General features: G+C 40.7%; 1 protein-coding gene and 1 long non-coding RNA gene across 2 annotated transcripts in view; one reads left to right on the plus strand and one right to left on the minus strand.

Moving 5' to 3' along the window:
- The window catches only part of LOC134212117 (uncharacterized), a 259,280-nt gene that overhangs the window by 14,715 nt on the left and 219,077 nt on the right, over positions 1–25,488 (plus strand). The window contains exons 5-7 of the mRNA XM_062689667.1: positions 5,658–5,819; positions 5,889–7,107; positions 7,189–7,312. Of these exons, the coding sequence (XP_062545651.1) occupies positions 5,658–5,819; positions 5,889–7,107; positions 7,189–7,312 (1,505 nt within the window). The remainder of the gene's footprint in view (positions 1–5,657; positions 5,820–5,888; positions 7,108–7,188; positions 7,313–25,488) is intronic.
- LOC134216220 (uncharacterized) lies at positions 2,188–2,724 on the minus strand. Its single transcript, XR_009980561.1, has 3 exons — positions 2,581–2,724; positions 2,431–2,518; positions 2,188–2,360 (listed from the first exon to the last, which is right to left on the minus strand). It is a non-coding gene; the product is annotated as an uncharacterized LOC134216220 (long non-coding RNA).

Raw genomic sequence — 25,488 nt, forward strand, 5'->3', positions numbered from 1 at the left:
TACATATTTGACTTAGTTCGTGGGGAGGACCTTGGTTCAGCATAATTATTTGAACGTAGTTCTCTTCTATTTCAATATTGTTTGTTCAAGTTCATATATTTCGAGGATGTCTATGCATGTGGATGTCTCATATGTGGCTCAAATATGGACTAAACCACGATGACGTCACGCGTCGATTTTCAGTAAGAAGAAAACCTCATCTGAGGGCAAAGTTTACAAAAAATGAACATCAACGTGAACATCCGGTGAACTAAAAGCTCCGAATTCACTCAAATGTTCATCGGCCCGCAGCGGATGTCATTTTTTCGAGCGAAAATAAGAAGAATCGTGAAAAAAGAAGACGCTCGTGGTTAAGTCCATTAAGTCCATGATGTGCATAACCTTACTCTTTCAATGAAAACTTATTGGTTATCAAATGGTTGCATGATGCTTTTCCCTTGCTAACGGCCAACAACGAAATGTGAGCTTTATAAAGATATTTTTCCGATGGTCACTGGTGACGCCAGTCATAGTTATTTGGTAGGGCACCATTTGTTGCAAGAACGTTGCCTTTGGCAACAAAGCCTGCTAGCGACGAGTGGCGCCACACCGCGCACGTACTGACGTGTCATTAAGAATGATATTTGATTGTTGAACATTTTTGAACAGGTTCCCAATTATTCCACGCGACGCCACTGTATCTTACTTAACGTATCTAATTCTCATTTGTTACTTCTCACTTCTCGATTTTCTCATTTATCGCTTTTCACTTCTCACTTCTCGCTTTTCACTTACCACTTTTCGCTTCTCACTTCTTTCTTCTCCCATCTCTCATCTTTATCTCATTACTCATTTCTCACTATTCACTTCTCGCCTCTAACTTGTCACTTCTCATTTCTTTCTTTTTACTTCTCACTTCACACTTCTCCCTTCTTGCTTCTCACTTCTCACATCTCACATATTACTTCTGATTTCTCATTTCTCACTTCTCACTTCTCCCTTCTCACTTCCCATTCGGCCTAACGACTGGGGTCAAATGACCTTCGGGACTGACGGCCTTCGCTCTAATGACCCGGCATCGCAAGTGTTTTCCCTTGAAAAAGACTTAGAATTAGAATATATCTGCGTAAAAACGACTTTTGCAAAAATCGATCAAAAATCAACTTTTTACGATTTTCACGTGATTTCAAGACTTTTTTTGAAAAATTGTTTTTTTTTTTTGAAAATCAGCGTAAATCCCTAAATCTGCGTAAAAAAGTCGCGTAAAAAGCGACCCAGTGTACTAATTAAGGAATAGGGAAGATCCATAAAGAAGGTCACGCAAAAAATTGTAATTTTCAACCTTACTCTCCCCTTTGTAACGCTTTTTGTATGAATTGTCAAGAAAATTTGAAAGGATAGGCACGCTAATCAAAATCCCCTCCCCCTCTAAACGCGTGACGTACTTTGTGTAAGACCATCAGAAAGAGTGGAAAATAAAGGTCAATGGTGGAAAGTCACAATCAATCTTTTTCACAAGTCCAACGAAGTCCTCGTAATCTTTCTCGAAGACAAATCAACGTGTTCCATGGTTTACCGATGTCCTGTACCTCGGTTTGACGTAGATCAAAAGCTTATAGATTCGCTACCCACATCAAGATCGCTCTTAGCAAAAGTGATAAATTAATCAAAACACTTTATTCACTCGGTAATCAAATGTTGCATCTCGATAAAAAATCAAAGCTGCTACTATACAAAACGATTTTCAAACCAGCGATGATCTACGTTTTTCCTGCTTGGTATGACTGCCCGCATAATCATGGACCATAATCGTACCATTCCCCAGAGCGTCTATGACAATAAATAACATTAATAATACCATTCCGATTGTTGTTCATACTTAAGATACACTGACCTCAACATAAATGATCTCCACAATATGGTATGCTGTAATTGGCAAAATGATTATATGGGTAATAGGCGGTTAAGTATAATTACAATATAAAAAAGGCCATTTTCCAGTACATTTTATTCGCTATACAGTATGTGATATGGTTCATTTATAATCCTTTTCCAGTCTAAAACAATATGGAATACAATATATGAACTGTAGAATGATAAAAGACAAACCAATCGACACACCGTATCCTTTATCTTCCACTAGCAAAAGATAAATTGGTCATTTTTCCACCTAGCAAATAAAAACACAATAATTGTTAGTATGTTACACTTAGATTGTGACAATATATTTATTGTACAGAAAATTGAAGAATGCATATTTTTATCACAAACGTAGTTACATTTATGATATTTTAACAGCACTTAGTTTTAAGGTTTTTAGTTTCATGAAACAGTTTCGTCTGTCTTGGTCGTATGGGGATCCGAGAAACTCCTTTATTGCCCTGTAAGAAACAAGCAAAATGACAAATTAGTCATATTTTGCGAATGTTAAAGTCATTTAAAACTGCTTACCAATGTTTATGTACTAGAATAATAAAATTGGCTTAAATCCAGAAGGCCTTGTCAATCTTCTCCATTTTTACACAGGAGCTGTTGGGAACTGTAAACAATGTTAATAATTAACGCGTGTTTGATTGAATAACGCATAATTTTATTGCTTACCTTTGTTTTTCAGCCCAAAAAACGAAGAAAAAAACTCGGAAAACCGGGAAAACCGAAGAAAAAAATCAGTCTGGTTCAACAAATTCCACAACAACTGCACGATAAATAAATTTTGCTCTATATTTGAAGTTGAACATACACTTGCTGCAGAACTTATACATTTATTGTGTTTTTACCATTGATTGATATAATTCATCATGACGAAACCAGCTAAAGATGATACGAAATTATTCCAAAACCGCAATCCGTATATTATAGCTATATTAATTACAAGTCGTATATGGTGTTTTATAGTTTGCTTCCAAAATAATGTAAAATAAGAAATTATGAACATACAATGTACCATGACATAATAGCATACGTTATGGTAGATATAACATGCTGTATAATATTGGTTTCAGCTCAACATATAGTTACATTGTTAAGAGGTGATTATACGAATAGTAACAGTACCCGCTCGGAAAGATCTTCTAGACTTCTACCGTGATGTCTCTGAGACAAAAAGATGAGTCTCCTAGATATTTTTCTTCGATGTCTAGAACCTGTCAGACCTCAAATCCGCCTCAAATGCAACAACCGTTTAAACCGGTGTCTACCTCAAATTTTAGACGAGTAGACCGATTGAACCGATAGGGATTTGACAGGTGTGGTCTCCTAGATATTACCTCGATATCTTCTAGACTCGATTACCATGGGTCTCCTAGATTTCTCCTAGACGTGGGTACCATATTGCTTCTTTTCTTCTTTTTCTTTTTGTTATTCACATACAAATCAATGAAACGCAGCGTTTTTACCAAGAAAACGTAATTTTTTTCTTTATTTATTCTTTATTATTATAAATTAGGACAACAAATAATATTTATTAGGAATATCCAACCATGGTGCATAAAAAGAGTTAATCGGCTTGGGAAAAACTGGACATGTGCATCGTTCCATGGAATGTTCCTTGATTTGCCACAATGCAGTCGGTTATAGGTTCCGTTCGTTGATTTTTTTCCCAACGGCGGGTGTTTCCAGCTGATATCGCCTGATGTCAGAAGAGAGGTGGTGCCCCTATTGGCCAGAATGGTATGAGATGCGGAGTTGCCGTCTTCATCGATGGAGTTGCGCTGGAGGATGTGTCTTCCAATCCCGATGTTTTGAAAACGATGTGGTGATCTCCATTGCACTGCCGATTGGGTCACGATCGAGTGTTCGCATCGGTATTGATGACTGCATGGTATTTTCCTCCCGGATTTGCACCATAATATCCTGACGTAGTGTGTCCCAAATGCGAATTTAGTCCCCGGGTTTCACTACCCGCCCAGTGAACGGAGGATGGGGGTTAGATCAAGGATAATCTGCTGGAGTTTCATGCCTGCGGTTATAAGAAATAAAGAAAATTATGAGAGAGGTTCACCATGACGATAGCATTTTTAGCAGTGGAACTGGCGGATCCAGTTTAAAAGCTTTTCTAGATTAATACCCTCGTATTTATTTTTCTGAGATTTCTGAAGCCTCCCTATCAAAATTTCTGAATGAATTTGCTTGGAAATTGCTGCACGAATTATCCCGGAATTCCTGAGGGAGTTCTCCCGGAGCACCTGGAGGAACTACCCCAAAGTTCCTGGAGTAATCCTCCCGCAACGCCTTCGATCTGCTTCCGCCGACACCACTCACACTGTAATCGCCGCCTCCGCCGAAACACACGAGTTGAATCCCGTCATTCTTTTTAACTATTTCTATCGAAATAATCTGATTACCACGCAACTCATGAGCTGGAAATCTTATAAAGAATTGAGGTGATAAATAATTTCTCAGCAGTTTCTTTTGCGATAGAAAAAATGGCGGCTGCAAAATGCGCGAGACCATCTTGAACTAAAGGCGATTCAACCGATTCAGCAGTGAGTGTGTAGAGGTAAACCAATACACCAGCAAAAATCGAAGGGCATTATACATTTGGTTTGGGTCTAAACTTATTTCAAAACTCGGCTAAGGTGGTTTGCGTCCTATTCAGGTAGATTCCTGTTCGCTTTTAGACATCCTTCCGAGTGGGTATTTTTTAGTTCAAATGAATAGTAATAATAATACTGCAGATGGTTTTAAATTATGCGGGTGGGCTGCTAACCACAGGAAGAAAATACAAAACAAACAGAACATAATACTGAAGATGATGTTGGATCTTGAACCATTCCATCCAACCGAGGATGTTCACAGGATTGCGAACGTTGAATGCATCAATGTTTGGTTCCATCGAGAACTTCTAAAATTTTTTGGACTTGTTGTATCACTTCAAAAAATCCCCTGCTAGAGCGTCTGACCGTATAAAACTGTGATTTTAGGATAAAAAATTATATCTTTCTTGTACTGTACTGTTGTTTTAATTCTCGTTTTTTTTCATGTAGTTTCCTTCAAATATTTGTCTAATTATGAAGACCCTATTAGTCAACTGACCTAACTGAAAAACAAAATTGTTGAAAGGTATCCCATAACTTAATTAGCGAACACTATTACCCTGGAATTGTTTAATTATGGAAAATAAACTGAATTGAATTGAATATCCATTTCGTGAGATAATAAAATGCAGCAATATCAACCGTTCATTCAGCCAAAATTCACGATTCTGCAGAAATTACTTGAGTTGTAATAAAATTTTCATTTTAGAAACACACATACAACTTATTAATGACAAACGAGTTGTTCTTCTAATTTATTTATTGCCCAAGGAATTGTATACGTACTACAAGCGCAGACGTTTTTTTTGCGAATCGGCCACTTTATCGTTCTACGACGCTTCATAAGATGTGTCGCTTCGCTTCGTCGCGCAATGTTTTGACGACGACTCAGCTACGCGGTGAGCGGTAGCATTACTTAACTATCGCGATCGATTAAAGCTTTGGAGCATGCTGCCGACCTGGTGTGGCGCAAAACCGAAATTTATTACGCGATCGAATCGCCATCAAACGCACGATGAGCGGCATTTGATACACACGTTATTGTGATACTTGTGTGGAGCGTCGCAGCAAAGAAATTGTCACTGATCAGATCTGTTCAATCAAGAAAGGCTTTCAATAATAAACTATAATTCATTTCTACAGAAATCGATATCGATACTGAAACGGACGAAACTGATTGTGAAGCCATTATCGATCTAGAAGATAACGAAAGTATTGCCGAAAGCTCAGAAACCATCAGCGTGAACGGAATCGGCGGTGACGAGGAAATGACACTTGAAATGCGTTACGAAGCTGTTCTAGCTGGTCAGTATTTATTTTATAATTAATTATACTTTTTTTTATATAATCCGCTAATTCGCATGCTTATTCCAGAAATGACTTGGGTGGAACGTGCACAAACGCTGGCTACCTTACAAGCGCTAGTAGCCCGCCATCCAGGAAGGGCTCAACAATTGCACGCCAAATTGTCCAGTCCTTCCCGACGACGATCATTGCACGAGACATTGAAGAAGTATCAAGCGAAGCAGACCCGAGCGCTGGAGAAACGGCAGGCATTACAAAAGGAAAAGGCCTTAAAAATTCAACAATTGCTGGCAAGAGTTGAAGATGTCAAAACTGCCAAACAGCAGCTAATCGAAAATAAACGTATGCGAATGGAAGAACGGCTTCAGAGGGCTTCAGAGAACCGGTCACAGTATTTAAAAGATAAAATTAAGAAAGCGCATGACGAAGAGGAGAAACTTAAGGAAATTGCTTTCATTAAAAACATAGAAGCTCAAAATAAGAGACTTGACTTTATGGAATCATGGAAGGAACAGGAAGGTCGCTTGCAAGATATAGAAACTGAACGCCAGAAACGTGCTGAAGAGAAAGCCGCCAAGGAAGCAGCAGTTGAACGGCGGCGACAGGAAATCGAACAAGAGAGACAGAAAAAGTTGCAAATAATGAGCGAAAATCGCCGTGAGCGGGAAAAACGTGTGGGAAAAATGCAGGAACAAAAGGAAAGGCAACGCCAGGCTCTAGCTAGGGAAAAGGCTCGGGATAGAGAGGAGCGGCTTCTTGCTCTGCAGGCACAGCAACAAGCCACCACAGAAGAACTCCAAAGAAAAATCATTCAGAAGCAGCAGGAGTCTGCTCGGCGTCACGAGGAACACATCGAGGACATCCGTCAGCGGGCGGTAGAGTTGACTATCCCGACCAGAAACTGCGACGAAACTATTTCAAACAAGCAGGAAAACGATGACAATCTCAGTGTTAGTGATAAAGGTAAAGACGGTGGAAATGCCAAAGCCAATAAGAAAAAGCTCAAGAAACTGCGCCAGAGGATGTCTCAGGCTGCGGAGGAATACACTGCCGAGTTGCAACCGCTTGCACCGCATATACGCAAGCAGAGCCAAGTGCCCAAACTGTTAAACACGATCGTGAAGGGTGGCGGACCGCTGGGGGTAGAACGGCCTCTCGGTCAGCTGCTGCGGCTCATGGCAAAGGCGGAGGTGGTGGACTTCCAATCCATGTGGCTGATGGACGGACTGAAAACCATCTCCGACGTGATCCAGCTGGGAATGGAACCCAACTCGGAGGTTTCAAAACGGTACGTTCGGCACAGCAGATGCGAATTCCGTTGTTTATGGTGCGTGTCAATCAATCGTGTACATTTGTTTGCTTCTTGCAGGGCGGTAGTCATATCGGTCCAGCTGTACCGCAATGCATGCTCTCTATGTCCGCAAATATCGCGCCATGCGATTCTTGGCAATACCATTACAGTATTATTAGATGCTCTACTGATCAGCTTGAAGGTAAGTGATGATGCGGTTTTATTGGGATCGGAATTTTCTCATTAAAAAGTTGACCAGATGGTCGGTAAGGAACATCTTCCGTGCAGTAGTTAGTGCAGATGCATTAGGTTTGTTTGTCTTCTTTTATGCAATTGTTTATAGAAAGATGAAGGGTATATAAATAAGGAAGTGCATTATTCAATTCGAACGAGACATACAACACTGAATAGATTTGAATTTTATGCAATTCATAATTGCTCTCATTTCGCAAAAACACAGTTGGATTATAGTTTTTTTTTTCCAATTGACAACATTTTTGCCTTTCTCGTATACTTCAAAACCAAACTTTTAATAGAAGGCTCGGAGACCCATAGTGTTATATACCAATCGACTCAGCTCGACGAATTGAGGTGATGTCTATTTGTGTATATGGTCGGGGTTGAGCCAAATCACACCAAGCGCCATCGAAAAATTACCGATTTTTCTGCTCAAACTTTCGTTTAGCAGATTTAATTGATCGCAAATCGCATCGAATATCCCTTAACCCCATAACTGAGGATATCCTACTGCAAAGGTATGCTTAAATTGATATGAAACTATTTCCGTTGTCCTTGTACGAACAAAATATCACAAGTCAGTCAAAAAGCCGCTTGGTGCGGTTTGGCTGAACCCTGACCATATGTACCGTCACTCTCAAAATTGAGCGTACAGTATGGATTAGTTGACTACATTCGAAAATTTCAAAGGAAATTAAATGGTTGGCTCGGTTGTTTTTAATGCATTTCAATATTCATCCCTTCCTTCGATGTATGCGTACATAAAATGGTTGAACATTTTTCTCTAAAGTTCATTTATTTGAAAATAATCTCAAAATACGCCTATTAGATGTGACAAAATTGAGCGTAGAGCGAATTTTTTTCTATGAAATTTCTTATTATTAACGCGATTAATGTATTTTAATATTGTTTTTCATGATTATATTTATAATAATAAACATCCGCTACTAAAACATTCAATATTTTGAAATTAAACCATGTTTTGGTCAAAATGGCGAACAACTGAGAGGTAAGAACATTGCTATTTAACAATTCAATGCTGCTGGGCAAAATAGATGCTTTAATTTGTATGTTTCACCGGCATCGTATCTTATATATGATAGATAATCGAAATCGAGCAAGACATACGATTAATTTGGGAAAATTCAGTCGGTAAATGATGAAAACAGATGTAAACATATAGAAAAAACGACAAATGTTAGGAATGACATAATTCAAATTTAGTATGTCTTTAATTGTAGTTTGTTTTAGAGCTCGATTATTGTCTCAGGTCTATCATTAAGAGTAATATTTTTGAAGTCAATCATTCACAGTCAAATTCTAAAAGTACAAGGTGCATGTTAAGGTACCGAACATAAAAACAGCTTCTCAACCCCGTAGAGCAGAGGTTCCCAAACTTTTGGATATGCGACACACCTAGCAAAATCCCATATTGCTTGCGACCCACCAGGTACCAAATGCATTGCTTTTGAGAAATTAGATAAAAATGAGTTCGCGTTAGATTGGACAAATTATAATAAATTGCTTTATATCCCATCATTGTTTTTGTCAAAAATTCGTAAATTTTTTGGATTGGATGTGGATTGGATTTGGATGGAATTTGAATTGAATTTGGGTTAGATTTATTCAGATTGGATTTGCATTAGATTTCGATTTTATTAGGATTGTATTTGGATTGGATTTGAATTAGATCTGGATTGGATTTTAAATAGATTTGGATTTGATTTAGATCGGATTCGAATTTGAATAGGATTGGTTTTGGATTGGGTTCGGGGCTTACAGTTGGATTTTATAGGACATCTTTATACTTGCCCAAAAGGCCGTCGACCTCGACAGGTTTGTTGTTCTTTAATCATCCAATCATTAGTTAGATCCAAATTGAAAATATGGAATAGATTAGTGGGACAAAATAGTAACAAAATTATGAATTAAAATTTGTCTTCCGCGACCCACCACTGAACAGCCCACGACCCCTCTGGGGGTCGCGACCCACAGTTTGGGAACCTCTGCCGTAGAGTACTTCTGATTGAATATTGAAAAGATAGCCTAAAATCGTAATTTCGTAATTATTTTGGATTTAACTCCACGATCTGTTACCATAAGGGATACAATTGGATGATTTCCATGTGGCGAGTAAAAATAAACTTTTTTAAGACTTCGGCAGCTTATTTGATGAATTTAAATGATTCAACCAAATTTGTTCCTACGGTGATTGAGTCTTCAAATATAAAATGACATCTTATAATGTATCCGTGTGTTGCTCTTTTATTAATATTATTATTAATGAGTGTCCTGAGCTTATAAGCTACCTATGAGGGTGGTTCGAAAAATCGATTTTGCTCCACAGTGCTCATCTGATTCTTTATCATGTTCTGAGTGTCCTCTGAAAATTTGAGCACATTTGGAATAAAACTGATTTAGCACAAGCGATTTCAAGTTTGCATGCAAATTAGTATGAGGAAATTTATTTTTTCAGTATACTGTAAATGACGCTTCTGCATTAAGCGCAGGTTAAAAGAAAACCTACATAGCTTAAAGGAATACTCAACAGCTTTCACCCAACGAAAACCGCATGTTGATCAATCGCCCCAATAATTAGTAATCGATTTTAATACAGGTTGCGAATCTTTAGTCATGATCGTTAAACTTCTTCGAGGGCATCACTGAAATGTGCAGTGCAACATAGTAGCCTGAATTTGTGTGTGCTATCTTTCGCGCCACGAGCAGCAATGTTGTCTGTTGAGGAGTTATGCGATTAGGTACAGAAAAGCATGGTACAGTTAAACCTCCATGAGTCGATATTGAAGGGACCATCGACTCATGGAAATATCGAGATGTGGAATAGAAAATCCTCAGGAAGCTGTTTGAAGGGACCATCACAGTTGCCCAGAAAATATTTTTTAATATGGCATAATTTGCTTCCATGAGTCGATATCGAGTCATAGAACATCGACTCATGGAGGTTTAACTGTATAGCTTAAATTCGATTACTAATTATTGGAAAGATTAATTGTCTCGCTCGATTTCGATTATCTATCATATATAAGACACGATGCCGGTGAAATCCATGTCTTAAAGCATCTATTTTTCCCAGCAGCATTGAATTGTTAAATAGCAATGTTCTTACCTCTCACTTGTTCGCCATTTTGACCAAAACATGGTTTAATTTTGAAAACATCGATTGTTTATGTAGCGGATGTTTATTATTATAAATATTTAAATACATTAATCGTGTTTATAATAAGAAATTTCATAGAAAAAAAATCGCTGTACGCTCAATTTTGTCACAACTAATAGGCGTATTTTGAGATTATTTTCAAATAAATGAACTTTAGAGAAAAATTTTCAACCATTTTATGTACGCATGCATCGAAGGAAGGGATGAATATTGAAATGCATTAAAAACAATCGAGCCAACAATCAAATTTCCTTTGGAATTTTCGAATATATTCATCTAATCCATACTGTACGCTCAATTTTGAGAGTGACTGTATGTAAGTGTGTGTATATGTACAATATTTTATAGACACACTTTTCGGAACTTAGCATTGGTCAAATCGGCATAAGTTCCATTCGACGGAGAATCCTGTCCGATTGTTTGCTATTGAAAATTGGTTAAATCGGACTATAGACTCAAAAGCTATGGCCAAAATACTATTTTTTATACAAAAGACACGCTACATAGATCTCACTCATATTTTTTTGTATATCTACACTGCTAAAAAAGTTTACACACAAAAGACTTCAAAGTATGCTCTTTTGAATATAAAGTATTCAAATGTAACTTCAAAGTACGCTCTTTCGTGGGAGAATAGGACTACACACAAAAAGGAATAAATATTATGCACAATTATGACTATATTTTATTCACAAATGATTAACTTTTATTAAAAAAAAACAGGAAAAATGTGTAAAACTTATGTTTTTTATGCATCAAATTTTACTCCTTTTGTGGGTAGTTCCATTCTCCCGCAAAAGTGCATACTTCTCCACAAAAGAGCATACTTTCAGTTTTGCGTGTAATGCACGAGAATTGCATCAACACCGCTAGTTGGGTTTTTTTCTGGTTCCGGATGGAGACTATGTGTGTCAAATGTGACTGGTAGCCTTTTCCCAATCTGTTAGCACATTTCTAATAAACTGCACCACCAGATTGGGTGTTGTTCTTCGAACTTCATAGGGTTTTAATCAGAGCGTTAATGAATAAAGCTTCCAATGAATGATTAAATTTGTTATGATTAAATCATTCAACACTATGATTAAAGATTATGAATAATGATTTATTCGTTTTTGACAATGATTAATGATTATGATTAACGAATAAATTAATGTTTGACAATGAATAACGATTATGATTAATGAATAAAACATTTGGGGTATGATTAACGATTACCGATCGTGATTAAATGTTGACACAATTTGTGTATGATTAAAGATTACCGCAATGATTAATGATTGATGATTATGAATAATCAAATTGAATGATTTGCATAGTGATCAATAAGCAAGTAACCTTTTTTCCAAATTGGCTATTAAAAGGTATAAACATTATATGATTATGATTGAAGATTAATGAATAAAAGCGATGTACGCAATGATTAAAATTGATAATTAATGAATAAACTCAAAGCAATTATGAATATGATTAGTGATTAATGATTGAATGTAAGATTCTATGATTAACGATTAGTGATTAATGATAAACTCGTATTTTTTGTATGATTATGATGAATGAATAATGATTAAATAACCCATTATTCATTAATCGTAATTAAATCTATGATTAATCACTAATGCTCTGGTTTTAATATCCCTTTGTTGAAGAACTTTATTCTTTTATTGAAAATTTCCGGGCAATGGCATAAAATGTGTTCCGAGTCTTTTTCATTTGCGTCAAGTGATAACGGCTCGGAAAATGACCTGTTATTACGGTTATTACGCGAGCGATCATTCCAGTTCGTGACAGCAGCACGTACGGACGTGTTTTTTGCTCGCGCATTTTTCCAAGCGTATTTTGTCGTTCGTTGTTTACGTTTTCGCTTCGTCGCGTTGGCGTTATTTTCCCCCGGACCCGTCATGGGAGACTTGGTGGCCGATTCGGTCGCTGGAAAAGTGCCTAAGCGCACTGCTCTTGGAGGCGCGGGTTACCCCTCCAAACAGCTTTTGTAGAGCAACGTATATTCGTCGTTGCCAATCTATAATACCGGCAATCATCCAAAGAAACGTAAGAAGCAGCAATTGCTGCTGCCGCAGGTTCAACCTGAGCTGAAGGAGAAGTGCCCGCCTGTGTTTGTGAAGGGCGATCCGCAAGATATGCGCCCGAAAAATATTTAGTTAATCGCTAAAAGGCTGAAATCTACATTTCGGCTCTGCAGCGAGGGCGTGAAAGTGATGTCGGCAAACAAAGACCATCATCAATCCGTCATGGAGTTCCTCGGGGTCCACAAGTATGAGTACTACACTCATGACTACCCCGGCACGAAGACGCTCAAGGCTTTGCTTCGTCCTTGGTCCTACGACATGAAGGAGGAAGAGCTCCAAGCAGAGCTTGAAAGTTGCGGACTGAAGCCAGTAGCAGTGCACAAGATCGCTCGTCGCGACAAGGCGAGAAGATATCGCGACCATCTTGACCTGATCCATCTTAAGCACGGCTCCAGCACCTGGAAGGATCTGAAGCTGGTTGGCGTAATTAATTACACCGTCGTTGACTGGGAGCGATATCGGCCCGTGCATCGCTAAGTCACGCAGTGCATCAACTGCTTCAACTTCGGACCCGGCACCAGGAACTGCCGCATGAAGCCGCGCTGCAACAAGTGTGACCCCATCCGACTGATAATTGCGACAAGATGGAAGTGGCCGATCCCAAATGCGCCAACTGTGGCGACAAACATCGGGCCACCAGCAGGTGAAATTGGCTCAATAATACTTAATTCTGTTATTGATACCATACTCTGTTATGAACTAGCCCTGCATAAGAGGTAAAATACCAAAGGAATAGCTCACGTTCCTCTAATGTGGACGTGTACTATACACATGTGGAAGTATTGGCTTGAGAAATGGATTGCGAGTGATTTGACTATGCGTCCAATCTGGGAATCTCGAGCTCGTTAAGTAGCCGCTAGGTTGCGAAAGCCGACGGAGGTCCTTCGTAGCTTAGTTGGTTAAAGCACCAGTCTAGCGTACTGTAAGGTCATGGGTTCGAGTCCCATCGAAGGGAAAGTGGTTACCTCCAATACATTTTCCAAATCAATATCTTCCACATAACGTACATATTCACATATGAGTTTTCATAACATTGTAAAGGAATAATACCAAAAACTAATAAACACGATTCTTTTTTTACACGGGGGATGCGTTCCGTGTAAAAAAAGTTTTCAGTTCAATATTCGATCCGTGTAAAAAAAAAATTTTATGATTTCTGGAAGAAATAATGCAAAATGGAGCAACTTTGCAAAAATTTTGCATGGAATTTTTTTTACACGGCCGTGTAAAAAAAAATCCGTGTAAAAACAGAATCGGGTGTATGCACAATACTAAGGCCATAACAAACTCAGTTATTAAATTGAATTTCAATACCAAATGCATAACCAATTATTATTCGTTTGGTATTGAAATACCTAAGCATGGTATGCCTCAAGTATTCTGCATATAAGTTTTTGGTATTTTACCTCTTATGCAAGGCTAAATCATACCAATTTCTGTTATCGAGGTCGTCGCTCCAGCTCGGGAAGCGAGCCGAGTTCCTGGAAATTCCACCAGAAACCTTCCGAAGAAGAACCGTGCTCCTGTAATCAACGAGGTGAACTATCCGGCCATAGCGGCTTCCCGTCGAGCGATTCCGGTCCTCCCACCGTTACAACCGCAGAAGCGATTGGCAGCAGCAGCTGCGTCGGTTCAAACTCCAGTACCGCCGGCTCCATCCTCCAGCGATTGGTCCCCGCTCCCTCCTCCTAAATTCCGCCGATATCAAGATGAGCATCCTCTACCCTCGGAGGATTCCGCTCCGCTCTACATCCCGGAGCAGCTGGCTCCAATATTCAGCCAACTTGCGACTCGGATTCGAAGCTGCAAATCCTGGTTCGACCAGATCTACACTCTGGGCTTTTTCGTCATCGAAAATGGCTACTAGGTTGCGTCTGGTAAATTTCATGAAAAAGAGATTGACGCGGCTTTCATCACCGAAACCCATCTGAAGCCCGAGGTAAGTGCAATAATTTCGGGTTTTAGGCTGGTGAGGTTCGATCGAACAAGCTCCAGAGGGGGAGGAGTGGCAATCGCCTTGCGCAGCAATATCGCCTGTGGCCTGCTGCCGATCTTCAAGCTAAATTCATCGAAGCCGTTGGAGTGGAAGTCACCACCTCCGTCGAAGTCGTCACTTTCATCGTGGCTTACTGTCCCACACAAGCCAAAGCTACCGAGCTACAAAGCCGAGCTACGAAGGGATATAGTCAAGCTCACTCGGCGGCAGGGGCAGTTCATCATCGCCGGAGACCTGAACGCAAAGCACCAATCGTGGGGAAACACCGTCTCAAAACGGAACGAAATCGTCTGGTCCAAAGACGAACTAGAGGGCCACTACATCATCCTGAGCCCTGACAGCCCTACCGGGTTGACACGGTCCGGGACCCCTGCAACGCTCGACATCGTCATCACGAACTTGCACGATCACGTCACCCAGCCGGTCGTCTTCCAGGAGCTCAGCTCGGACCACTATCTGGTTGTGGCGGAAGTTGGAACTTCAGTGAATCGGGATGAGCTAACCCCGCGAAGACGACGTCGTCGACTACGAGGTGCGGCCGGAAATGCCTGAAGCAATCGATCGATAGCTGGAGGAGGCATCTCGGTGGCCTGGGAACAACATGTACCGACGGCTCGGCAGGTAAGCAACACCCTGACCATCGATACACTCACCAAAGATTTGATTCGATTGTGGAATGTCACTTGCAGGCAGTTTCAGCGTACTGGATTGCCTGAGCTTAAAGCACGCTGCAATCGAATCACACAAATTATCCAGGCCAGAATGGTGGACCTCAGAAATAACAATTCCTCGAATAAGATCCGCGCTCTCCCAGGCTGCACTAAGCCGTTCTGGAAAATGACTAAAATACTAAAATCCAAGCCCATTCGGCCCATTCCAGCTTTGATCCCACTCGACAATAATGGCTCTAATAATGGCTGATAACTCCTGCAGAGAAGGTCGCTGAAATAGGTTGTCATTTCGTCAGTTCGCACAATCTTGAGCAGAACATCGTCAGTCCACACTAAGCAGCCGTCAACGAGTATGCTAACAACGTCCATTTGATTCCCAACGACTTCTCGGAGGAGTTGGAGATCTCAGCTGGCGAATTGACGCCCTATATCAAATCATCGAAGAACATGAAAGCCCCAGGCTTCGACAGCATCCTGAGTTTCGAGCTCAAACACATGAGTGCTTTGTTCTTTGAGCCCCTATCGCTGATCTTTAATCAGTGTCTCCGGCTCAGCTACTTCCCATCGTCCTAGAAGTCAGCTATTCGAAAAAGCCATATTCATCACCGGTTACTTAGTCTGCTGAAAATCTCAATTTGGTTTCCTACGCGGTCGATCAACTGTTCATCAATTGACCCGAGTTACCAACGTCCTCAGACGGAACAAGTTTGTCTTAAAAACCTCCGCCATGGCCTTACTCGATGTCGAGAAGGCGTTTGACAATGTATGGCATGATGGCCTGGTGTACAAACTACAACGCTACAATCTTCTCAGCTACCTGGTGAAAATCATCAACAATTATCTGTCGGCAAGAACATTCGGCAAGACATTTTGCTTTTCAATCGGTTCACCTCCGACATGCGGCATTCCGTATCTGTTCGCAGATGACACCTCCATCGTCTACAACAAGAGTACCTCATCAGCTGGTAGATCTGTATCAACGCGGCGAAGACCCAGGTCATCATTTCCCCCCACTCTAAATCCCCTGTACATGTTCCGCCTGGGGACTGTAAAATCATCCTCAATGGCACGACTGAGGAATGGGCCAATGAGGCCGACTACCTTGGCTTGACCCTCGACAGCATTTTTATTTTCAGGCAACAGGTTGACAAGACGGTGACGAAGTGTAACGTCTTGTTGAAACTATTGTACCTTTTGATCAACCGCCGGTCGTCATTGTCCCTGAAAATAAGCTTACTGTCTAAAAGCAAATCAACCCCCCTATGATCGAATACGACATGCCGGTCTGAGAGAGCTGCGCTAAAACCCACCACCTCAAACTTAAACGGGTCCAAAACAAATTCCTGAGGATGATCCTCAATACCCCTCCCAGGACAAGAACATCCGAGGTCCACCATCTGGCTGGGTTAAAAAAACTATATGAACACTTTGGTGAGTTTAAAGAAAAATTTAGGGTTCGTTGCTTTCACTCGGATCAGGCTCCAATTAGGGCGCTGGTTCTAATCTAGGTTATCAAATTCTCAATGTAAATATTAGTGTACATAGGGGGTCCCGTAGCGTAGTTGGCTACACGTTCGCCTTATAAGCGAATGGTCATGGGTTCGATTCCCAGCCCCTCCACAAAAACCCTCGTCAGTCGCCGGATGCGCAGCCTATGCGGTGGCGTATTGGGGTGCACGCCTCACCGTCACGGCTGCCTGATGACGACTGACAACTTGTTCTTTTCGGAGGCATTCCTCCAACGTTACCCGGATAAATGGCAACCGGACAAAGCAACGATCATTGGATACACGACATGGACAAAACGAACACAATGGACTCACGACGAGATGGACCAGCAACGACAACAACAATGAATAATGGAAAAATCTAAAAATAGATTCTGTATGGATTCTGGCTGCAGAATACCACAGTAGATCTCGGCACAGTAGCGGTTAAGTAACACATAGTGCCTATCAAATAAATAGAGGAATAAAAAAAAAATTAGTGTACTACTATAGTTAGTTAGGTTATCAAATTTAAAACAAAAATCAGTGCCTCTTCAAGGCCATTATGTTGAATTTAACTTTAAAATAATTGATTAAATATGAAAAAACACCAGGACCAAAGCGGCCAAACACTTGGAATGTATCATTGTTGTTATAAAACTCATATATGATGCAACGTAGCGTGTGACATCAAATTCGCGTGGTACACTGGGAAAAAGTGGAAAAACACATTTAATCGAAATGACCCAACCGTGCCTGCGCTCGTCTATGGAATCTATAGTGTCTATAATCTATATGGATGAATGCATATAGGTGACAATTTGTTGAGAAAACTAATTGAAAACATACTTATAATCCCACAATAAGGAATTCATGTTGAGATTGAATAAGAGTAATAACTTTGTAGAAGACCACGAAAATGTGAAAAATTGTGTTGAGAAGTTACAATGAAAAATCGTTTCAAAGGGGGTGTTCCTTATATAACGCTCATTTTTCAATGCTTTCAATAGATAGAGCTTCGGTATGTTCTACAAACCATTGTGTGCTGAAACCATTGTGTGGGGCCTAGTGGCAACCAGATGGCGAACCGATCAAAACATTGTATTTTATGTTAACTCAACGGAAAACTGAGAACTCGGAGCTGGAGAACTGGAAACGCTGCTTCAAAGAGTTGTGCAAGAACGTCAAAACACGCGAATAGATGAGTTAGGGACAAAAGGTCGAGATAGAAAAGGTTGAAAGACAAAAAATCAAAAGACAAATCAGGTATCAGAACGTTCTCACATGGCTCAGGAGGCATGTTTCCCTCAATTTGAGAGATTTGTGCCGTCGCCTTCACTGGCCTTTCTCATCATTTACCTGCAGGAAAAGGAAGTGAAAAGGGAAAGGAAGAGGAGATGAAGCTGGATAGTAGAATAGAATGGGTGTTTTTGGGGAAGGAGGGGTTTTTTGTATACGCCAAAGTCAAAACACAGAGTAGATTGTAAAAACAACGCGTAAAGCAAATTCATATTGATAAGGACATTTCTTCAATGCTCGAGGAGGACCTGCAAGCACTCGCAGTATTCGAGAGACGGGTGCTTAGGATCATCTTTGGCGGTGTGCAAGAAGACGGTGTGTGGCGGCAAAGAATGAACCATGAGCTCGCCCAGCTCTACGGCGAATCCAGTATCCAGAAGGTAGCTAAAGCCGGACGGGTATGATGGGCAGGGCATGTTGCAAGAATTTCGGACATTAATCCTGGGAAGATGGTGTTCACTTCCTATCCGGCAGCTACGAGACGACGTGGAGCACAGCGAGCGAGATGGGCAGACCAGGTGCAGAACGACTTGGCGAGCGTGGGGCGTATTCAAGGATGGAGAGATGCGGCCTCGAACCGTGTATTGTGGCGTCAAATTGTTGATTCAGTGTTATCTGTTTAGATGTTAACTAAATAAATGAATGAATCATCTATTTTGTCGCAAATCATGACGAAAGAGCTGCCGCACGACCTATGTTGGTGTTAAAACGGAAATGTCCCTTTCTACGGATTCCCCGAGGGCACCTCATAGGCTCCAAGAGTGGCCAATGTGGTCACTTAGCGATTTCGAGCTGAATAACCATATATTTGATGAGCAAACACACCGAAAGAGTCGCCGCACGGGATATTACGGTGTTCAAACGGAAATGTTCCATTCTACGGGTTCCCTGGGGGCCCCTCATAGGTTCCAGGCGTTGCCAATGTGATTACTTATCGATTTCAAGTGCATAATCATCTATTTTGTGGAAAATCATGACGAAAGATCCGCCGCACGGCATATTTTGGTGCTAAAACGGAAATGTCCCATTCTACGGGTTCCCCAAGAGCACCTCATAGGTTCCAAGAGTGGCCAATGTGGTTACTTATTGATTTCGAGCGAAACACCATCTCTTTGGTGGGAAAACACACCGAAAGAGTCGCCGCTCGGCATATTTCGGTGTTAAAACGGAAATGCCCCATTCTACGGGTTCCCTGGGGGCCCTTGGTAGGCTCCAAGAGCGGCCAATGTGGTAAATTATCGATTTCAAGCGCATAATAATCTATTTTGTGGAAAATCATGACAAAAGACCTGTCGCACGACATATTTTAGTGTTAAAACGGAAATGTCCCCTTTTACGGGTTCCCCGAGGGTACCTCATATACTCCAAGAGTGGCCAATGTGGTCAATTATCGATTTCGAGCGCATGATCATCTATTTGGTGGAAAATCATGACGAATGAGCCACCGCATGGCATATTTTGGAGTTTAAGCGGAAATATTCCTTTCTACGGGTCCCCCAAGGGCACCTGATTGATTCCAAGACTTGGTCAATGTGGGCAATTATCGATTTCGAGCGCATTATCATCTATTTTGTGGAAAATTATGACTACAGAGCCGCCGCACGGTATATTTTGGTGTTAAAACGGAAATGTCCCTTCTTGCGGGTTCGCCGGGGGCACCTTGCATGTACCAGGAGTGGCCAATGTGGTCACTTATCGATTTCAAGCGCATAACCATCTGTTTGGTGGAAAATCATGACGAAAGAGCCGCGGCACGGCATATTTTGGTGGTAAAACGGAAATGTCCCTTCTTGCGGGTTCGCCGGGGGCACCTTGCATGTACCAGGAGTGGCCACTTTCGTCGGAAGCCCTCTCATGGACCATACATTACCGTTTTAAGAGAATGTATGAAGAATTAGCCATCGAATGGCATATATGGAGCGATTTTTATGATTCCCTTATATGACCGACAAGGTCCCCGTGGAAGTTGTTTCCCGGTGACCATTGTCTCCAGAACCAGCATATCACCACATAGCCACAAAATTGATGAGTTTATATTTCGAACGGTATATAAACTTTGTAATTCGGTTATAATTTGACTGTTTTATAAGCATTTACATTTCTGGGTCAATATGACCCTAACATCTTATTCGTAAGTTTTTTCTAATATCCGAAGAAGGTTAATTGACAAAAAAAAAATGCCAAAGGCGAAACAATTAATTGACTGTGAATTATACAAACCATATAGGATTAAATCTATTCAAGTACTTAGTAAATTTATATTTTGTCTCAGAAAACACTAAGACTAAGATAGGGTAAATCACTACTTGGGCCTATGGACCCGATTCCCGGCTCACTGCACAGAAAACTAAGGATTTACACTTTTTGGAAGCCGTAGGTTTATGGTTGATAATTTTAAAAAAGTCTCACATTTATTTCGCACAATACTCAATATTTTTCAACCATTTATTTCACTCCTAATTGGTCCAATTATAGAAAATAAGATGTGCATTCCGAACAATCACTCTCCGTTGCTACACCACTGAGCCGGAGTGAATCTTTCCATTTTTACAAAACGGTATTTTCATATAAACACCTACCTGAAAATCGTCACAGTTCACGATACAATCATTTCTGGAAGCTGTTTATCACCACACAATAATTCTAAACTCACGCACTTTAATCTTTTCTATTTGTTTGTTTCACTAGAACTAATATAAACATATTAGAATACATTTAAAAATGTATCCTCAAACCGAACAAAAATTCACCTCGGCCTAAGAACTTCTAGCCGCACCGTGCTGCCAGAAGGCCAGAAGTCTTTTTTAGTATGAACAAAATCCTTCAACGTTCATAGGAAAACTATCTAATTAGTTGACCGTATCATGTTATTTGTAATTCTCTCGATTTCAAAAAGTGACAAAAATATAGTTTTTAAGCGTTTGTAAGTAATTTGGATGAGTGAATATATCTTTTCAACCAAACAAAAATTATTATAAGTAATACCATCTGGCATCATGTTGTCGTAGAACGTGCATGTTTTTGTTTACATCGCATTTTCTACCATCCCGAGAGAGAATAGTGCTGTCCAATGAGCAGCTCGAAGTAGCTCGAAGTTGTTCCCGTCCTGCTCATTCTTTTTTGTCAACAAATGGGCATGAGCGTGACAGGAACAACTTCGAGCTACTTCAAGCTGCTAATTGGACAGCATTAATGAGAGTAAGGTGTTGAGAGATTGAGCGAAATTTTGCTTAGGCTGGGAACCGGTTTGGAAGTGGGCCGGAAATGAAATCGCTATGACTGAAATTAGTGCTGGACCTCGTTAATTTAAATCAAATAAAAGCTTTTTCAAACCATGTTTACCAAGAAAAGCTATTTTTAAGCAGAAGTGAACCCCACGGCACACGAAATTTAGGAATAGTTGCTTCCTGTCATAAAAATCAATTAAATGATGCAGTCGTGCGCATGTTAGGCCGGGAATGGGGTAAGAAACCCTACATTGGTACAATACTAATACAAATGAGTTACCATTTATAGGAAAGCCAATTATGTAGGCTCAAGCATATCAAGGTCGGTACTAAAGAAGTGTGCCCCAGGAGAATAGAGGAACAAAACAATGAGTTTGTATATGCAGATAGCTTTATTAGTTAGCAGGGTTTGCAGAAATCGCTCTCAATGGCTAACGAACAACGATAAAAGTGAGGCAAAAACTGTTCCGAATCATAACAAGCCATGATAACAAATGTATCAAACTTGTATACAAGTGCGAAAAAACAAAATCGGATAGGCAGCCCCCACAGAAAAAAGTTGATTCTCGCTTTGTTTTCGCTCCTTTCGTGTTGGTTACTGCACAGCTGTGTAGAACAAGTTGAATTGCATCATCAGAGCCAGTGTTCCCCGCATTTGGAGCTTTCTAAAAGAAGTTTTTCATGGGGTATAGCCTCCCGGATCAGTTCTCTATCATGACAACTTGCGAAGAAAGTCTCTCGCGGTATGCTACATATCGTATATGTATACAGAGATGATAAGTGATAGACTTGCTATTTCTCTTTAGGATTCAATCCCTGTTAGTTAGCCTTGATTTAAGACTAAAAGTTCCAGGGTGGTATCAATTGAAGAACATCGAAAGCCGATGTGCTTTACTACAGGTGTGGGCCAAACCCCAAAGTAATATTTATATAACGAAAATTCGCTCTTTTGAGAGAGAAACTCTCAGCTGGGTTGCCGAAGATGGCCGAAGGTGGCCGAATGTGACGTCACGTCTGGCATACTCAGTACAATTTTTATAACAGACGTGACGTTTCATTCCGCCCACCCACTGTGGGTGGCAATGTTTACGTTATTTTTTCGACTACTACAGACATAGAGGACTTTGGCCCACACCTTTACTGAAGCACATCGATCGAAAGCGTAGCTCAGAATGCAGAAAGCTTAAGTGATCATTTGAATGGAAGCAAGCTCATTGTCATACTGCGATTCTTATTTCGACTCAGTTTGAGACAAGACTAGAGGTAAAGCCATATAGATTAAAAAAACAAATGCCACAGGCAAACAAATAAATTTATTGTTAAAACGGAACAAACAAATGCATATTTATGGAAATGTTTTGAGAACGTGCTGCTGGAGCCTCTCAGATTGATATTCAAGCTACCTCAGATGATGTGATGAACATTAGCATGAACATTAGCGATGAAACAAAATTGGTATCGTATCAAGAACGTCAAAGACGAACCACAGAGTACAATGTGTATAACGCATAATGCGAATCCATATAGGTGACAATTTGTTGAAAAGCTAAATAAAACATACTAATAATCCCCCCCTTATTTAACCTCAAGTTGAGATTGAATAAAAGTAGCCGATTATCTTGGAGAAGAAAAAAGTCAGCTACGCCATAGCTCCGGTTGGCGTAGTGAGGGGTTCAAAACTGTGAAGGGTTCCCTGGTGCTTCACAGGCTCCGTTAGCAGTGAGGTTCTTTTTAGACCCCCCTAACCATATATTCGCCCTCCTTAGCCGTGCGGTAAGATGCGCGGCTACAAAGCAAGACCATGCTGAGGGTGTCTGGGTTCGATACCCGGTGCCGGTTTAGACAATTTTCGGATTGGAAATGATCTCGACTTCCCTGGGCATAGAAGTATCATCGTGTTAGCCTCATGATATACGAATGCAGAAATGGTAACTTAGCTTAGAAACCTTGCAGTTAATAACTGTGGAAGTGCTTAATGAACACTTAGCTGCGAGGCGGCAAAGTCCCAGTGGGGGATGTAATGCCAATGAAGAAGAAGAACCATTCATTCGTAAGCACGTCGAAGCCGTTGAAGCCGCGTCACACCGAGAATTAGGGGTCACCTGTATGGTGGGTGGGCTTTTACCACTGAAACAGGCAATCCGTAGCGTTATTCTTAGCCAGATAATTGGCTACCGACACCACACAGCTATCTTGGCTGTTCGGGGAGAGAAGTTGATATTGACTTTACGTCAACTCTCAATGTGGTCGAACAGCCTAAGAGTTGTTGCAAGGACGTCAAAACACGCGAATAGATGAGTTAGGGACAAAAGGTCGAGATAGAAAAGGTTGGAAGACAAAAAACCAAGGGACAAATGGTCGAAAAGGAAAATGGATGGTCGAAAGGTCGGTTTTGTCTTTTCGATCTTTGGTATAGATTCGAATGGATCGCTATTCAGCTTGAAGCTGTACTGTTGTCATACTCATATTTGCTGGGATTCCTATGTACGTATGCGTATAACGGCAGTGTATAAATGTGTCGAAATAACATTTACATCGGCAAATTGGCATATGAGAAGTTTCCCACATAGTTACCGTATACACTCCAAATAATTTAAATGTTGTTGCCACCTGAATTTTCAGTTACATTTTACGTGCGCACGTAATTGCAAATGCTTAAGAAAATTCAGGTGAAACTTACGTGTCCGATGAATTCTATTCAAAACGCAGGTAGAACTTACCTGATTTTCACGTAGAATGAATTTTTTTTTATTTTTTTTTTATTCATTTCTTTATTTGGTAGGCACTCTGTGTTTTTTAACCGCTACCGTGCCGAGATCTACTGTGGTATTCTACAGCCAGAATCCACACAGAATCTATTTTTAGATTTTTCCATTATTCATTGTTGTTGTCGTTGCTGGTCCATCTCATCGTGAGTCCATTGTGTCCGTTTTGTCCATGTCGTGTATCCAATGATCGTTGCCTTTGTTCGGTTGCCATTTATCCGGGTAAAGTTGGAGGAATGCCTCCGAGAAGAACAAGTTGTCAGTCGTCATCAGGCAGTCGTGACGGTAAGGCGCGCACCCCAATACGCCACCGCATAGGCTGCGCATCCAGCGACTGACAAAGGTTTTGGTGGAGGGGCTGGGAATCGAACCCATGACCATTCGCTTGTAAGGCGAACGTGTAGCCAACTACGCTACGGGACCCCCCAAGAATGAAAATTCTATCGAGAAATCAGGTAAAATTTACGTGAATTTCAGGCGGAAAAAATCTACGTACTTTTTCAGGTGGAAACAACGTGTAGATTTTTTTGGGTGTAAGAGATTTTGAAATTATTGGTGTAAAGTAGCAACCCTATAACCAGAGACCGGCGGAGTGAAAAACTGTAGAAATGGCAACGTATGAAAATGCATGGAATCGTGAAAATAACACTGGCAGCACTTGAACTTTTTGCTTGCTTCTTATGGAAGCAAAAAGTAAACAAGTCGAATTGGAACCGCTTTTGGCGGTTCGATTGGAAACAAGATGGCGTCTTCGCCGATCTCTTATTCTAGTATTTCTAGTGTAAAGGGTATAACAGTATGAAACGTTTGTTAGAACCCAGGTAGCACAAAGCAAAATATAGGAACAAAGAGAGGGACGAGCCTGATAACGGACACTAGGGATTATAAGACAAAGGCGATAGTATAAAGTCCGCCAAACCCGTAGACTTTACTTCGATAATAAAAAACCTTTTGATGATCTGTAATTTAGCAACTTCGTGTTTAATTTTTCGTATATCGTTGATACATTTGAGATATCTTTTCATGATGCAAATCGACAATCGCCGTACGAAGCTTTGATCACATTTGCGCGTGTCTTCATTAATAATTCTCTTTGTCCGTTTCGTGCGTACATGTGGAGAGGAACTTTGCTTCGGCTTCCGAATTCCGACACGCATTAAGACGAGGACTTTATGCAAATGAATCACTTTCTGGGGAGCACTCTTAATTAATTAGCAAAGAACAAATGGAAAGCTTTTTCGGTGTTGCTACAGATGTGGGGACGGTGCATTGCAAAATGTCTTCCCTTTTGTGGTGACAGGAAGGCGGCGCGCAACGGTACTCATCGACAATTCCACTGATATTTCAGCCAACAAATTTACCGTGGCCTCCCTTCTCGCTTAGGCAGATAAACTGCGAAACTTCCGAATGGCATCAAGCTCCAAATCGAGCCAA

This window comes from Armigeres subalbatus, chromosome 2, assembly GCF_024139115.2.
Source record: "Armigeres subalbatus isolate Guangzhou_Male chromosome 2, GZ_Asu_2, whole genome shotgun sequence".
In the NCBI taxonomy this organism is placed as follows: Eukaryota; Metazoa; Arthropoda; class Insecta; order Diptera; family Culicidae; genus Armigeres; species Armigeres subalbatus.